Source organism: Bombus vosnesenskii, unplaced genomic scaffold (genome assembly GCF_011952255.1).
Source record: "Bombus vosnesenskii isolate JDL3184/JDL3185 unplaced genomic scaffold, Bvos_JDL3184-5_v1.1 scf7180000013294, whole genome shotgun sequence".
Classification (NCBI taxonomy): Eukaryota; Metazoa; Arthropoda; class Insecta; order Hymenoptera; family Apidae; genus Bombus; species Bombus vosnesenskii.
This window is the reverse complement of record NW_022882945.1, coordinates 1,967,748-1,983,907: the sequence shown is the minus strand read 5'-3', so window position 1 is coordinate 1,983,907 and position 16,160 is coordinate 1,967,748. Positions and strand designations below refer to the sequence as shown.

The window sequence follows — 16,160 nt, the reverse complement described above, 5'->3', positions numbered from 1 at the left end:
GTTTCATCCTTTCTACGAGTTCTTGATCGTTCAAAGACAGGAGAAATAATATGTGAACCACTGTGTTTGTGAGTTCGGACCAATTTTCTTTATTGACGCGTATATTCAAGATGGTGGTGGTGAAAAAAAACGCGTGCAAAAAAGAAAATGAATATGATTTAGCTAGAAGGCAAGTACCTACGTTTATTAAAGCGTTGCACATCGACCACTTTTGTACATGTGTATGCATGTGTATATATATACGGAGGAAAGATCATGAAACGAGCCTCAACGATGCTAAGAAAATCGCATGACCGCGTTGCCATGTTCTGTTGCAACAGTCAGAAAATAAAAGCCGCCGGGGGAACGGAAGAATATGGACACGTGTACGTGCCGTTCCCACACATCGAAACCGCGCAAATAACACGATGAATAACGAAGCATATTGCTTATTCATTGCGGTAATGCGGAATTTTCACCGCGCTAGCAATTTCTTTTCATCATCAAAACGGTGCACTGTAGTATTTAACCTAAAAAGCTGGCCAAAAATGAAATAAAAGTTCATTTAAAAATAAAAAGTACTCTAATTTTAACTGGCTTCTTTAACCAAGTTACTCCACTGTGCGTTCTACGTATTTCGAATGTGAAATATTTTTCTTCCTCTTTCGTATATATCCGTTTGACGTCTCGTCGCAACATTTAACGACGTCTTTTGCCAAGCGACATGATTTTAACATGGATGGATGCGGAAACAGCTACTTCCACGATAAAATCGCTCTTCGAAAGTGGAAATTCGAAGAAAATTGCTTCGCGAGTAGCAGGGCTTTTTTCGAGATTGAAAGCTGCAAACGAGTTTCGAACTTGGATTGAAACTACCTACTTTTGGAATTGTCGATAGAAAGTCGTCGAGGAAAAATCGTGTTTGAAAACGTGTTAACTGTTGAATAAAAATGCTGTAACGTTATATACAGCATTGTTTATCCATTATCTAACAGTCTCGGACGACGCGGTTAAGTATTAGTAGCGTGCGAATCGGAGAAAAATAGTAGAAGTCATTCAGGTCCAAGGATATCCAACGTATCTGTAGATGAACAAGAAAATCGAGTAAAAAATCACGAAGATCATAAAGCAATAAATCGAATGAGCTCACCGAGAAAGTGGTCTCAGTGGATTTCCTAAATACGAAATAAATACTTATAGCATGATACGAAATTACGTAAATGATACGTAAAATCTATATTTATCGAAAAATCTTCGTCATGAACTTTCAGACCGTTGTAAATACACGCAACAATGTATATCGTTAATTTTTGTCATTTATCTTAAAAAAATTTGTGAAGTTGAAATATATATAAATATATTTACGAAACAACGAGACAAAAAATTATATAGTCCTTTTTATATTAAAAAACAACAACAAAATTTATCATATTGGAACGCTTTCTTAAGTTTTAGAATGTCATTTACCTCAAGTTTTCTTAGGCGGAAAAGTTCATCACTTAATACCATTTTCCATTAAGTTGTTCGATTATAAATGCGTCTCAATTTCTATTATATCAGCTGATCTGGTTGTACCGGACGATAACGTAATTGATGTAGTTATTATTTCCGCGAATTATACGGAGCAAGGAAATCTCAGAACGACAATTCGTATTTAACGACGCGAACGTCTCTCATTCTAATGATGTCGTTAGATATTAAAAACCATTAATATCTCTGGAATTCGTTAGAAGATTCAGCAGCGCGGTACTCCTTGACACAGTCTGGCTATGTCTTAAATTATTAATCGCGAGCTACAACGTCGAAAGAGGAGCGCGAGACAGATCGAAATGTACCGGGTGGCCTGTTTAGATTGAGCAATGAAAACGTCATGACTCACTACCAGGAATAGAACGAATAACGAATTAGACGTGGATTTATGAGACTCAACGTAGAGCGATCGATAGATGTCAAGGTCACTTTGAGGTTATTGTATTTCTCTCTCTTGCTTTCTCCCTCATTCTCTTTCTTCCTCTGTCTTTCTCTCTCTTTCTCTCTCTTTCTCTCTAAATACTACTTAGTTTAGTTAACGTCTTATCATTATAGAACCAGCTAAGAGATTTTTATATGTCTGGTTTATTTTTCTAAAAAAAACAATGTTTGTCGGTATAATTTTAGACACAACGCACTTCGTTCCTTATCATATTAATTACGACGTATAAAAATTGACGTTTTTTAGCTGGTTCTACGACGATAAGACATTAACCAAACAAATAGTATTCAGATAATATTCACTGGAAGAAAGAAAAACGATAAAAAATAGTTTATTCTCGTTTCGTTTCAGCTAAGATATACATCTGATTAGATAGAAATAACGCGAATTCAGAAAAACAAATTACTGTCTGATACAAAGTTGAAGAATACACGGTATACTGCATAAATAAAATGGAGCAGATGAAGTAAATCTCCAAGTCAAATTCCTTTAGCCTTATTTATAAAAATCAGAGTCTGCATAAATATCCGCGGTCCACCGATGACAAAGTTCTATAATGAAAAAAAGGAATATTTTTAGCGTTTCCTCCATCGATATTTTTCCCTCGCGTACCTCCACTATTGCTAATTCAATATACACCTCCGGGAACATATCCGTTCATTGATTGACCAGATATACCCATCGCACCATTTACGTCATTTCTGCTCAACGAAGTTCGCGTCACGCAGAACGCACGTTATACCATCTAGGAAACTTATAATCCGGTGAAAGGGCACGAGAGATAAGGTGAAATCGCAGACTTTCCTACTGTCTTTTGATTTTTCCAGGCCAAACGCAGTAATAGCGTACGTGCACGTGTAACCTGCAAAAGTGTCCGTGCGACACGTGCACTACCGGATAGTGAACGGTTACGCGGCCGACTCACGCGCGGTGCCAGCTTGTCTGCTTTAAATTAAAGTCGCGTCATTCGTCGTCACACGTCGAACCACACGTATACGTATTCCGGCCGCGCGTGCAAACGTGGTAAACATCGATGGGAGAAAGAGGATAGCTGATGGAAAATGGCCGCGACGAAATCTACGCGTACGTGATTATCGATCGGCTGCTAATCGCCTGGGAAAGTGATTTTGGGGTGAAAGTTAAGTATCTGAAAATCTTTCTCAAATATCTTGATATTTCTCATATTTTCAGCATCTCTGCTATTTTTAATATGTGTTTCTGATAGTCTTCGAGTAAAATTTATAGCATCTCTGACGTTTTTTCGGATAAAGCTTCGTCGTATCTTTTTACTTTGACTTTGAATCGAGAAAAAAATTCATTTCCAAACAAAATTTTAATACATCTATATATTTTTGCCACTTTTTGAATAAATTCTTCATCTCATCCGGGATATCATAAAAATTTCCTAATTTGGCTTCTAAATGACAAGGATAAAGATTAATTTTTAAATAAAACTTCGTGTAGTCAATTAAGGAATTCTGCATACTATACGAATGGAATATCAGGTAGAAACAGCGTGGGTCAATTGTGAACAGAGCCATATCAGAAAATTGCCGCGCTTCGCGTTGCTACAATAACGCGAACAGATTTACAGAATGGAACGACCTCGACGAGTTCAAGGGTTGAAAGTCTCAAAGGTCTACGAAGAATCGTGCTAACACGGTGAAAATAATGCTCGGACGTATGCCTGCGAATTGTAAATTGCACCGAATATTTTGCGAAGTAATATTCCTGATAACTATTACATTTTATTGCAACAAGCCATTATTTCAAGTAATCGTTCTAATTATTCGCTCGACTTTCGTCATTCTTGACGTATCGTCACAATACACAATTTACATAATTATTTTGATAATTATGATAATGATTTGCGTAAAAAATTGAATTTATCAGTTAGTTTATCACGAATATTTAAAATTGCTGGAAATAGTAAAACTTGAAACTTTTGTCTACAAAAAAAGGAGGAAATTACTGTCTACTGACAGAAATTACGACCAAACAATGTTGACTGTTATGTTTGTTATCAACTTGCTTTTCGTAAAAAAATTTTATTATAAATGCTCTGTTGCTATTTTTATCTAGGATATATCACTAATTCCGAAAATGCTGCAGGTTTTCATTATAGAGTTCAAAACAAACACAATTCCAAGCTAACAATCAGCAGTTTATATACTTATAAACGATATGCAAACTTTTATTCAAAAAATTTGTCAACTTTTAATTACGAAAAAGGGTGTATGTAACATTCTGTGAAATATTGAGTTACATAACGAGCAAATACATACTAGCCAATAAAAAGTAAAACTTTAAATATCTTCAAACAGAGAACATAATCATTTAGACCACTTTCATAATCACCGTTATAGCCACCTATATTTATGGTAGCGAGTATAAATTCACCTCGATCGTTAATCGGATTTGACGTGATAGAAAATCACGTGAAACGATCCTAAAACGATATTCCGTATTGCATGGGATACTTCATAGCCGAAAATAGCGTACGTAGCGAACCGCGTGCTAAAAGGAAACATGGTTTGCTTACAGCTGGTTTGCGTACGAAGAATCTATGAAGCACGATAAGTAGACTGTGCAAATAGTCACGGCAGCGTGGACGTAATATGTAATTGCAATTGACTTTGCTTCAGCCCAAGGACTGTAAAACAAAAACTAACACACAAGCCTGAACACGGAAACGATTTTTTGTTACGTGAGTGTAACACAACAGTTGCAACAGAAAAAAGACAACGAACAAAAGAATCTAATGAATCAATGTTCTTTTTCAAACGAATTCTCCTTGTGCTAAATTTGCAAATGAGATTTTTTCGCTTTCTAATGGACAAATTTTTCGACTTCAAAACGACATACCCTTTGTACGTGCATCGATAACCAATCGTTTCTCCAAGGAAGCTCTAACTACATGGCTGAGTGATGATTTTATGTTTATTTTATTCCAACAATCGAAGAGAGAAGACGTTCGTTATTCATATACAGGGGTTGAACCTTCTTCACATATGATGTATAAAAGATGTTTCCAAACATCTGTGTATGAACAACAGACATCTTCTCGCTTCGATTGTTAAAATAAAGTAAACAGAAAGCTACCATTTATTAGGACATGTAGTCGTAGTTTCCTTGGAAGAACGATTAGTTACCATATACATATATGATATATAAAAACTGTTTTCATAATTTTGTCCAATTCCTATACATACACCGTTACATGTTAAATAAATATAAGGAAGATTGTACTACAAAAATATTTATCAACAATATTTATAAAAGGCATTAATTAGTTGAATCACAGAATGAAATTAACGATGTATAGATATATGGGAGATAAATAAAGATAGTAGAAACTACTATCGTATTTTTATTACGTAAATCTACAGAACTTCTACACCTTTAAATAATACTTTATCTATATGCTTCCTTCGTATTACAACTTTCATATAAAATCAAAAGAATATTTAAGTACACACTTATCGCTGTCATATATGTAGATATATGTATCTTGGTTCATTTGCCACTGGGACCAATTCCGAGTAATACATGATTTCATTTAACACAGGAAAACATTTCTACGAACACATTCGTATGTAAGTAAGGACCTACTTCGAATCGTAATACATTCTCTCTTTCTCCCTTCTCATCGTACTTACGCAAGCTTCAACGAAAAGAACATAAATTCCGACGATAAAACACTGGAGTCGTTGAACGAAGAGATTTATTAAAACACCACACGAACAATCTTTTTTTATCCAAGCTTTTACGAGCAGATATCAGCTTCCTATCGTGAAGCTCGTTCCGCGAAACACGCAGATACGAAAGAAGTAATACTTCGAATAATATCTGTTTCGTGCAAATGTCCACGTACCACTGTTTACGAACTTGTACCATATTTACACGAAGGCAAGACCCATGCGTACCCGTAGATAGCTGTGCGTATACACGAACATCAGATCCATCGAAACTTCGAGTTGCATTTAAGGAAAACGACCGAATCGATCAGACGACCAATGGAGGATATACACTGCCGACCATAAATCCAATCTTTGTCAATTAAGATCACCTACTTACAAAAATTTCACTTTTCTATTAGGTTGATACATGCGAAATATCATGTCTTCAAGGTTTTAATTTGGTGGCTCAATATTACCCACTCAATTTTATCGCATCGTTAACCAACCATATTAAATTGTATTGCGTCCGTGCTTAATTTGTTCGTAGATTATACCCGACAACGTGGAACATTGCCGCACAACGACGCATTGTTGTTGGTGAAAATAGAATGAAATTAAAATAAAATTGTATCGACATTTTCATTCGGTTCGCACAATCGTTCACGGTCAAGGGGAAAATAGCTGAATAGTAGCACCGATATGCAAATCAAATCGGATTAAGGCGTCGTTGTCGGTGCTCTCGAGGAATTTCGCGATTGCCACGCGATCGAAGAGACGGGAAAGGAGTCATGGGATAATGGATTCGCATCAGTTTGAATAATGCGATCCGCGTGGACCAAACTGGGGAGGAAGAATGCACGAGTTCGTTTAGAAAAGCGAACGGTATCGAGGAAATATCGCGTGTACTTGACCGGAGTAACTGGAATACCGCAATTTCTATGGCCTTACCTTACAATGTTACCTACTCTTTGTTTCAAACGAATTGCGGACACAAAGGTAACTTCAAAGGTGAAGTTTAGGAATTAAAGTGCCATTAGAAGTAATCCTTCAAAGTAAATCAAATAACTTGACATCTTTTTTCGTCGAGTGAAGAAGTGTACGATCGTGTTTATCGATTATTATTTCTTCGACTTCAACGCTATGTATACTGAATAATAGTAATTCTTTGTGTGTTGCGGACGGTATAAGTTATTTGGAGAGATTGTAAAAGTACATCTTCGCTAATGTTTGAGAATAGTTAATAGCGTGTTTGTTATCTGTTTGTATACTGTCCGTGCACGTATTCGCGAAACATACGCTATATGATTCATTCAAAAGCCAAATTGACCAATTTCACATTTGAAGACTACACAAGAAGAAAGAATGTAATATACGACTTTAAATAAGTCTACAAGGCTAAAACACAATCAATGATCCCCCCTCCTCACTCCGAGATTTCTAATTTACGAAACTATCATATCTTTGCTTATATACCACATCATAAAAATAGAAATACTGAAATGACGCAAAAATCTTACTTCCAACGATATCTACACTTTCGTTTTATTCCACTCCAAAAACCCTTCACATCAAATATTGTTCGTCTGAAACCTATCTGACTTCTCCAAAATTTTTTCTTCTTAATCATCTCTACCTGGCCGAAGGACTCCGAAAATGTTAAGTCCCACATAGTATTTACTCAGAATGTTCAGGTCAATGACTCAGTCACGGACCTGTCCGAACAAGTATTGTTGGTATAAATTAATTCAAGGCCAGCCAGAAGAAAAAGACCAGGGGGCCGTAAATAAGGAGCGAAAACGGCCTGACTGGCTGGCTGGCTGGTTATATTCTCCCGAGCGTTATCGAGATCGAGCTAAAAACAGAGGTCAAAGGTGGCCGGTCGTCATTTCAGCCGAGACGAAATCCAATTTCGCACGCACCTCGAGGCGAACGAGAATCAGCTGACGGACACCGGTCGAGCCAATTGAATTCAATGGTTGGGAAAAGATATCGGCGATGGTGGACACAAAATCTGTCGACTGGTTGCCAGAGGAAAATCCTTGTAATGCTTTCTGCTCTACAGGAAAACGAACCTTTTTCCTTTGATTCGTCCGCTTCATGAAAAATAGCCAGCGGACGAATCGAATAGAGCCTTCGGCATCGACGTTTATTTGTATATTCCATGATGGATCTTCAGGTTGAAAATTCACGGTATAAATTATGGCATTGTAGAAATTTCCGTCGCTTTTTGCAAAAGAATCGGTGTTTGATAGTTGGATAATTTTTATAAATATCGAATAATGATAGTCGTTAGGAATGTGCATTAAATCGTATTCTGAAGAAATTATATATGGTTGGATTTCTACTTGAAAGAACATTTCCTATACAACCTAACACCCATGTATATTTTATAAGATGTATACTTGTTGAATCATCGTCGAATCTTTAAATAAAGAGGATTTGTTCCTATTTGTATAGTCGACGTTGAGAGGAGGTCTATGACTTTTTCCACGATCCTCAAACAGTTACTACCATTAAAATTTGTATTTACATAGGAATCTCTGGGGCGCGGAGCGACTGTTGGAAACTTAGATATCGAATTTGAGCATCTGTTAAAATAGTAACAGGGACGATAAGGCAGGATTAAAATATGTAAACTGGTGACTTTAATATCGAATATGATATTTCGTATTTGCATTGAGATTTGGTTAGGTTTATTAAAAGACCGACTGTCAAATATAGATACGAATAAAGGATCTCCTAAATATGCTAATTCCTCGTTTTTCGATTATTAAAAATTCAGTCGAAAAACAGTCTTCGATTTATATTACCATATACCATATGTTATAGAACGTTCGCAGAAATAAGATTTCTACTGTTAAATTCCATATTCTGTCTCAATTCGCACATCCTCGCGACTCGATTCAATCATCGCAGCTGTTCCATGTGCCGCCTACGGTCTACGGAACCGTGTTTCCGCGAACGCAATCGTAATTTTTGCCAGTCCAGTAGCAAAGATTCGAATGCCTTCTAGTATTGATACAGCGTGAGACAAGTCGTTCGTCTATTTAAACACATGTAGATTATACATACGCGTTGTGTGTTATACAGACACATAACGTAGCTGTTTCTTCTCTTAGACTACGTTCATGACGAGTTTCCTGCGTGATCTAACGCACGATGTCGATTGTCGACTGACAACGTGTATCTTTATAAATCGTAAATTTGCTTCCTGATAGAAAATGCGACTTATCGTGTCCTCCCCCTTCACTTGCGTGTGCGACGCATTTAAGCGCACTAGTTGCGTGACATGTTACGTTATTTTCTGATTACAAGAGAAATAATCACTGAAAATAATTCTGAGTAATCGAGTGGAACAAATTCATTATACATGTATATATATATATATATATATATATATATATATATATATATATATATATTCGATGTAATTAACTTTTTATTCGTTCGTCATTCTTCATACTATTAAGTTTTAATTGGCAGAATGATTGCTAAACTCGCGTCATACATAGCTGAACCAAGTATTCCACCTGTTCGTTTGTTCCGAGTATAGATTGATCTTCATGGGTTATGTAATGCACGTGCCGCGGCCTCTCCATTGAGAGTCAAACGTGAAACATTAAAATGCACTTGTTTCAACAATTCTAAGAAGCTTTTCCGGCTAATAAGACTCAATTGCTACATAATAATGATCGCGAAAAACATTAATACACTATTATATTATTACACTGTCACACTGTCGTCTATAAATATTTCAATTTCCAGAGCAATCTGATCTAAGGATATATATTTTTATTATATTTCAGTTAGTTTTGGTATGGTTGCTTAAAAGACAAGATCGTTAAAGTTAATAGAGAGCATTATTTGAGAATTCTACAGGTACCTTTTATATATTTGCAATAATGTGAAAATGTCCAAATACTTGTTAACAATAGTGAATAAAGACACGCAGGTAAAAATCGCGAGTAACAAAATGAAAAATTCGGCCCCGACTATTCGTTATCAGCTCTGTTACTCTCTCGTAACTGTTATGTCATTGCCGCTGATATTGTTATCATTCTGTTTATAATAAGCCGAGAACAATTAAAAATTCAAGGAAAAAGCACGTGTATCTTTCCGCGATTTATCACGTTCATCCGACATAGTATTATTTTATAAATAATCGCTCCTTCGAATTCATCATGCAACGAAGCGGATACCAACGTTGCACAGCACCACCGAAATCGTTCGCGTGACTCTAGTGCATTTCATTTGACTCTCGTGTTTATCCTCTGTATGCTTATCGTTCTCCAACATTCTGCAATTGCCATACTTTCTCGCGAACTTCACGTGAAAAACTCGCTCAAGTTTATAAGATACGTTAAATGTATTATAATACATATGTTGAATTATTTAAAATATGAAAAATATCGAATGAAAGATTGTGTTCGAGGACAACTACGGCTAGCTTTCGAAATATCGGCTTTAGGTTCGGAACAGTGACGTTGGAACGAAGAAAAGAAATATGGCACGCGGTCATGTCTGGTTATAGCGAACAACGAAAAACCTACGAGTTCGGGGATATCACAGGCGAGTCGACTTTTTCCCCTGCTGACTCATCGACCATATTGCGATTGACCTCTTAATGGCACCGCTCCTAGGCCATCGAAACGGCGAATGCGTATTAAAGTTTTTTCCCTGAGCCGAATGAAAGGTAAATTTGTTCCGCGTTAATGAACACAACCGCGAATAAAAACAAGGTAACAAAGAGAGAAAATTAAATTTTTATCTCGTACTATCTGCTTCTAAGATATGAAAACGAGGATGTTTTTGACAGTTTGAAAAAGTAATGCAATGCTGACTCTTTTTCTCCTATACTTACTTTTAATGCCGTTGTTAAAACTTCTAGAACAAATGCATACCAACTTTTATCTATTCTCGAGTATGACACATTAAGAATGGATTCTTATTGTGATTCAATGGATCGATTTTGTCTAGGAATCGACTATCACCGTTTCGAGGAAGACATTTAAAAACCAGTGGCGAGCTAACTCTGCTCTTCGTTGATACCTTTAATTCCCACCCTTTTTGAAAAATTCGTGCAGCTGTTAACGGATAGCCACCACCGCAACTAACGAACAGTTCTATGCATTAAACCGTCTCAATTTTATCTTATCTTTATCTCAAATCTTGCGAGTGATTGTAGATTGAGAATATAGATTATACAAAAAGAAATCGATTCTTTTAAAATTCTAAACTAAATTATCCTTTCAAATTAATTTAACTTCATCTTCGAGCTAGCAACGTTGAAGTTTAATTAATTGGCCAACTGGTACTGCAATTTTGTAACCATCGGGGTTTAGACTTCAAACTAATAGCATTGGTACGTGCAATTGAAAAAACTACCGACACATTTCGATATTTGCTTCATGTCATATTAATCAACGTAATCATTATTCACATACTGTACATATATGTAACCAACTCTACATAAAAGATACTATACCGAGCCGACCCACTTCCTTCGACTAAAAATCGACACTTTACTTGATAGTAAAGTTGATCTTGTAAGCATCTTAATCATTAGCTATTGCAAAATTTCCTATTGCAACCGACAAAATACATATTACGTAACGACGTAATACTCGATCGCGTTTGTTCAATGGGATGTTAAAAACTGGTCCTCTATCCGCTTACTTTCACTTCAACCCGACAATGATAAGATGCAATGCAGTAAAATATTAAATAAGGAAGAAATTCATCAAATCTTAACTTACACCGTTATGATTTTCAATCAGCCGCTTATGCGTCAGTGATATGTATTGACATTTGCGGTTACAGAGTAGAGAGACAAAATACGATTACAAGAAATCATTTAAACATTTACGTTGCAACAAAAAGTGAGTAAATACCAAAAAACCTAATTACCGGGAAACGTTCTTAATTTACAACCGGTATAACACGGATTTATATAACACAAAACTGCGCGTTATATACAATATGTAAAACGAGGGTCTACCGAACACGAAAGCAGAATCTCAGTTTGCCATTTGCTCGCTTTCTCTACTCTAGCTGTTGCTCTTTCGGCCGTGTTTCTGTCAGTAGCCTCCAGCTTCACGACGATTAACTAATTTTCCTCAGAAAACGATGCTCGAACACCGACCCAGTTTCGGTTTCGATTCGTCAACACGAAGACACCAATTCCGTGCTCGGTGCACGTTTGCAATGAGAGCCAACGGCAGATCGTTATCCGTTGTATAAAAGAATCAGGTCAAAGTTGCTCGCGAGGCTCATTGACACGGGTCAAAGTCTTGTTGCGTCTACAAACGAGCCATATATATTCGTTGTAAGCTAGCCAAGGCTCCCTTCTTCAGGAACAGGAAGCAAAAGGGAAGACTCGATGAGAAAAACGGGACATTACGGGATTAGCTGTAGCCTCTTTCTGGCGATCCGCTAAATTGCCGCTGGAAAAAGGGGTCTGTCTCCTCGCGGTTCATGACGCTTTACGGCCCTGTTAACGCAGCCACGGATACGATAAAACGATCTCCAAGACTAGGCAAGAAAGGCTATAAGCTTGTTCATGACTGCTGTTTAATCGTCCATCGTTGGTATAAATATTCGTACAGACGTAGATTAATTTCATCGCGTCGATAAGCGATTCTCCCAGTTTTCTTTGAGATGCTTCAAGAAGTTACTTGGAAATTGGCTATTTAGAGATTAATGGAAGAATAAATCTTAAGGCAGTTCTGACTGAAGTTGCTGGAGGTTTATAATCGCAGGAATGTTTTTTGCACTGTATTGAGATTTTAGAAGTTTGCTAAGAAATACTCGTCGAGTTTTTTGTAGAAAATAATGTAAATCCCGTACGACGAGTAAAGTTATAGTTGTAGCTCCGATATAATTTAATCTATTCTAGCTCGTGGCGCTATATTGTAATAAAATAAATTACAGCTATACTAAAGATATAATATACACGAATAAACGAATTGAAATAATTCCAAAATAATTAAATTTAATCAAGTATGTGCTATTTATTCTCCTTTTAAGTGTGCACAGATGCTAAACGTTAAAAATCCATTAAGTCAAACACATTTTTCGCCTCTAGTGAATGTGTTTTATTTATATACGTTATTTTACATATCAACTTATCAATTAATTATATTCTCATTAAATAACGACCTGAAGCATTCAAGAACTACTGAATGAATGTCAAAGCATTCGTTGGAGGAAAGGAAAAAATCGACGAGTTGAATAACGCTGAGAGGCGCATAACCGATGCGTTTCGTTGCGAAAATCGAAAGTGCGACCGATAAGAGTGAACTTGATCGTTACTTCATCAGCGACTAGTGGAAACGGTCAATGCGAGGTGCATCGGAAACGGGTACGAGTGGTTTGCGGTCGCATTACCGGTACGCGCCTCGAGGAACGTGAATTACCGCATGAAACCCGAGGCTAGCTGTATAAGACGGACAAATAGGAAAGAAGCTCCGCTGGGAAAAAATCGATTTCACAGCGCCTGAAAGAGGCAGAGATGTTAATGGACGAAATATAACCTTCCTAACCAGCTATTCTTTAACTTACGCCTACACAATATCATTTTCTTCATTCAATATTCTTTATCTTCAATTATTGGCTAATCTTAAAATGTCCAAAAGTTTGCTCATATCAAATTATCTCCTCTTTCAATGAACTACGGTAATTGTTTCATTAAGCAGAAAAATTCTTACTTTGTAATCACGATTATGAAGACTTACGAATATTTGAAGATCAAAAATTCCTATCATCCCTACATTTTTGTTTAATATATTTCGTGTCATAAATTTTGCGTGATTTATTATGTATATTGGACTTGTATAATGTGGTTTATTACGTTTGTGGAGACTTAAAGATTTCTTGTTTTTTTTAAAGACGTAGTTCGTCGATTCTTCGATCCACATCGTTGTTATTCCCCTGAATCGAGCGCGTCGATATTCTCACTAGTCGGCCGTCTAGACGCGCGACGTTCTTGGAATCGGACCACCGTTGTTTTTCTCCAGCTGGATCTCGCGTCTAGACGCCTCTGTTCCGCGTTTTCAACGCGTCGCATCGCGTTGACGCGCGTTTCAACGTCCGTTCGTTCACCAGCTAAGCGATGTGTAAGCGCTAACCGTGCAATCTCCGTACCGTTACGTCGTTAAACTCGTATCGTGCATTCGCTTCATTATTACGCCTCTGGATCGTATGTTTCGTCAATCACGAGGTCAGACTATGATTCTATTATATCTGAGTTCCCATCAAACGGATATAGCACAAAATACATTTTCTCAAAACCGACCTTCGAACGTCACGCAATCCTCTATCTGCTTTTACTACAACTCTTGGAATTGTACCACTCTCTGATAGAGTCTTTCTCCGCTAACTTTTCATGGAAAGACTTTTAGTGGTCAACCTTTCAGCGATTTGAGTATCGACTATAAAGTGTATCCTATCGGAACAGTGTTGTTCCAAAGATATCTTAAGATCGTCGAAAGTTTGCTAAGAAAGTTATTTTCTCTTTCAACTAATCTCATTGTGTTTTTTTAACCCATTAAGAATCAACATCGTATCGACCGCAACATTTTATTTTCAAATTTTTGAGTCCTCGTTTCACTTATTTCAATCGTTATTCGTTATTATAACGATATGATAAAGCTTCACACCATCGGATCCCGGTTAAACATTACCGTTCATCAGATGAGGTAGCCCTGATCAACATCCACGTTTCAATCACGCTCCGCTGCATTCGGTAAACGCTCACCATCAACGGACCGTAGTCATATCGTGGTCGTGATTAGACCGCGACTACAAGTCGAATGCATTGCTGCGATATATCAAAATACGTCCATAAGGTACAACTGTACTTACATGTAAGTACAGTTGATAGAGAAGATATAGTGAGACCAAGAATCGAAGCACTTAAGTGATACCGAGTGATCTAGCGACATCTAATTGAAAGATCATATGCGACCTGGATCTTAGATCGCACGAAGATATTTGAACGCGCAACGAAGGTGATGAAAAATAGTCAAACGAGTTACTGACGTTCTCCATTGTGTTTCTATACGGTACTGCAAGGCTGGCTCGTACAAAGAATCGAGGTTGCCTGGGTGTCGCGCGAGTATCGCTATCTTTACGCTGATATCATCTGACTCATTTTTTCTCTCTGTACTCGCGAACACTCGCCGATAAGGATCATTTATTAGCCGCGTCCTTCCGGCACGATTCTCGTTTAACGAAGCCAGCCCACTCTCTTTTTTGCCACGTTTTCTTCGTGAGACATTTCTTTTCGGTCACGCGAGTAACATTAACTTTCAGCTACGTATCAAATACTCTTAGAAGTTGAAATTTTCTCGAATTAAACGCGACAATAGTTTGTTGAAAAGTCTCTGATCACTTTGTGATGGTAATAAAATTATGAAGGTAAAGGCAAGAAAAATCTTTATCTTACAACTGGTTTGTAAAGTAAGTTTTTATCAAACGGACGGACAATTTTAGACAGGAAATGAAAAAAGCTGAGCGGATAGCGGTGAGTTAAGAAAATTCACAGGTGAAGAAGCTCGTCACTCACCGGAACCGTAGTCTATGCTTGGCGTGGGTGGATGGTGGCTCTCAATAGCGGCCTTGCTGAACAAATAGATCGGATTCGTGTCGGTTCCGGCCGAGTAGGAACACACACGCGCGTTTGGTTCCAGGCTTTCGCCTCCACTCATCAGGAGCACCTGGTGCGCAGAGACCACGCCGCATTCTCTTTCGATCGCTTCCTTCAGCTGGGAGACACTGCGCAAAAAAAAGCAGAAAAGTCAAATAATTATGGTGATTGTAGGCCTAGGAATTATAGCCTCTTTCGGGAAAGTGCAAAATAAGAACAAATAGAATTGCTGAATTCATAGCAAAATGAGATTCAGCAATTCTAGCAGAGCAAATTTTAAAATTTTAAATGGCAGAAATTTCTTATTTTAAAAATGCTAAAATTAAATAATTTGACGATCTCAATTAAAAAATTTTGAAATATCTAAGTTTTGAATATTTTCATTTTTCCAAGTTTGAAATGTACAATTTTTGAAATCTTAAAAGCTTGTGAAATTTCAATCTTTGGAAAATTGAAGTCTCAACCCTCTGGAAATTTTTAAAGTTTTAAAACATTTAATTTTCCTGACAGTTCAAATTTTAAAAAGTCAATATTCGGAAGAACCTAAAAATTCTTAATAAAAATCATCGAACTCCGGAAATATCGAAAGCTCAGAGGTTCGATAGCACAGAAATCCAAACGTTTTAATATTTAAACGATGCGTTTATACCGATATGATCAAGCATAATTCTGAGAATGCTTAAACATTTAACATCTAAAAGGTGATCTCGGTACACGATAAGTTTTATGATAAACCGGAGCAGTTGTATAGCTTCAGTGTCGTCGATGCCGTGATTAAGGTCAAGATTATCTTGTACCCGTATCAGGGAGGCGAGCTACTCTTAGGAGAGCTAACAAAAGTCAGTGTAATTGGGGAAACTTGGAAGACTTCTGCGTAGCCGAA

At 37.1% G+C, this 16,160-nt stretch overlaps 1 protein-coding gene across 2 annotated transcripts in view; it reads right to left on the bottom strand.

The window, feature by feature from the left end:
• Positions 1-16,160, bottom strand: part of LOC117232951 (RB1-inducible coiled-coil protein 1) — a 61,655-nt gene that overhangs the window by 37,120 nt on the left and 8,375 nt on the right. For both annotated transcript variants that reach the window (XM_033492765.1, XM_033492766.1), the window contains exon 2: positions 15,197-15,405. In XM_033492765.1, coding sequence (XP_033348656.1) covers positions 15,197-15,405 — 209 coding nt within the window. The remainder of the gene's footprint in view (positions 1-15,196; positions 15,406-16,160) is intronic.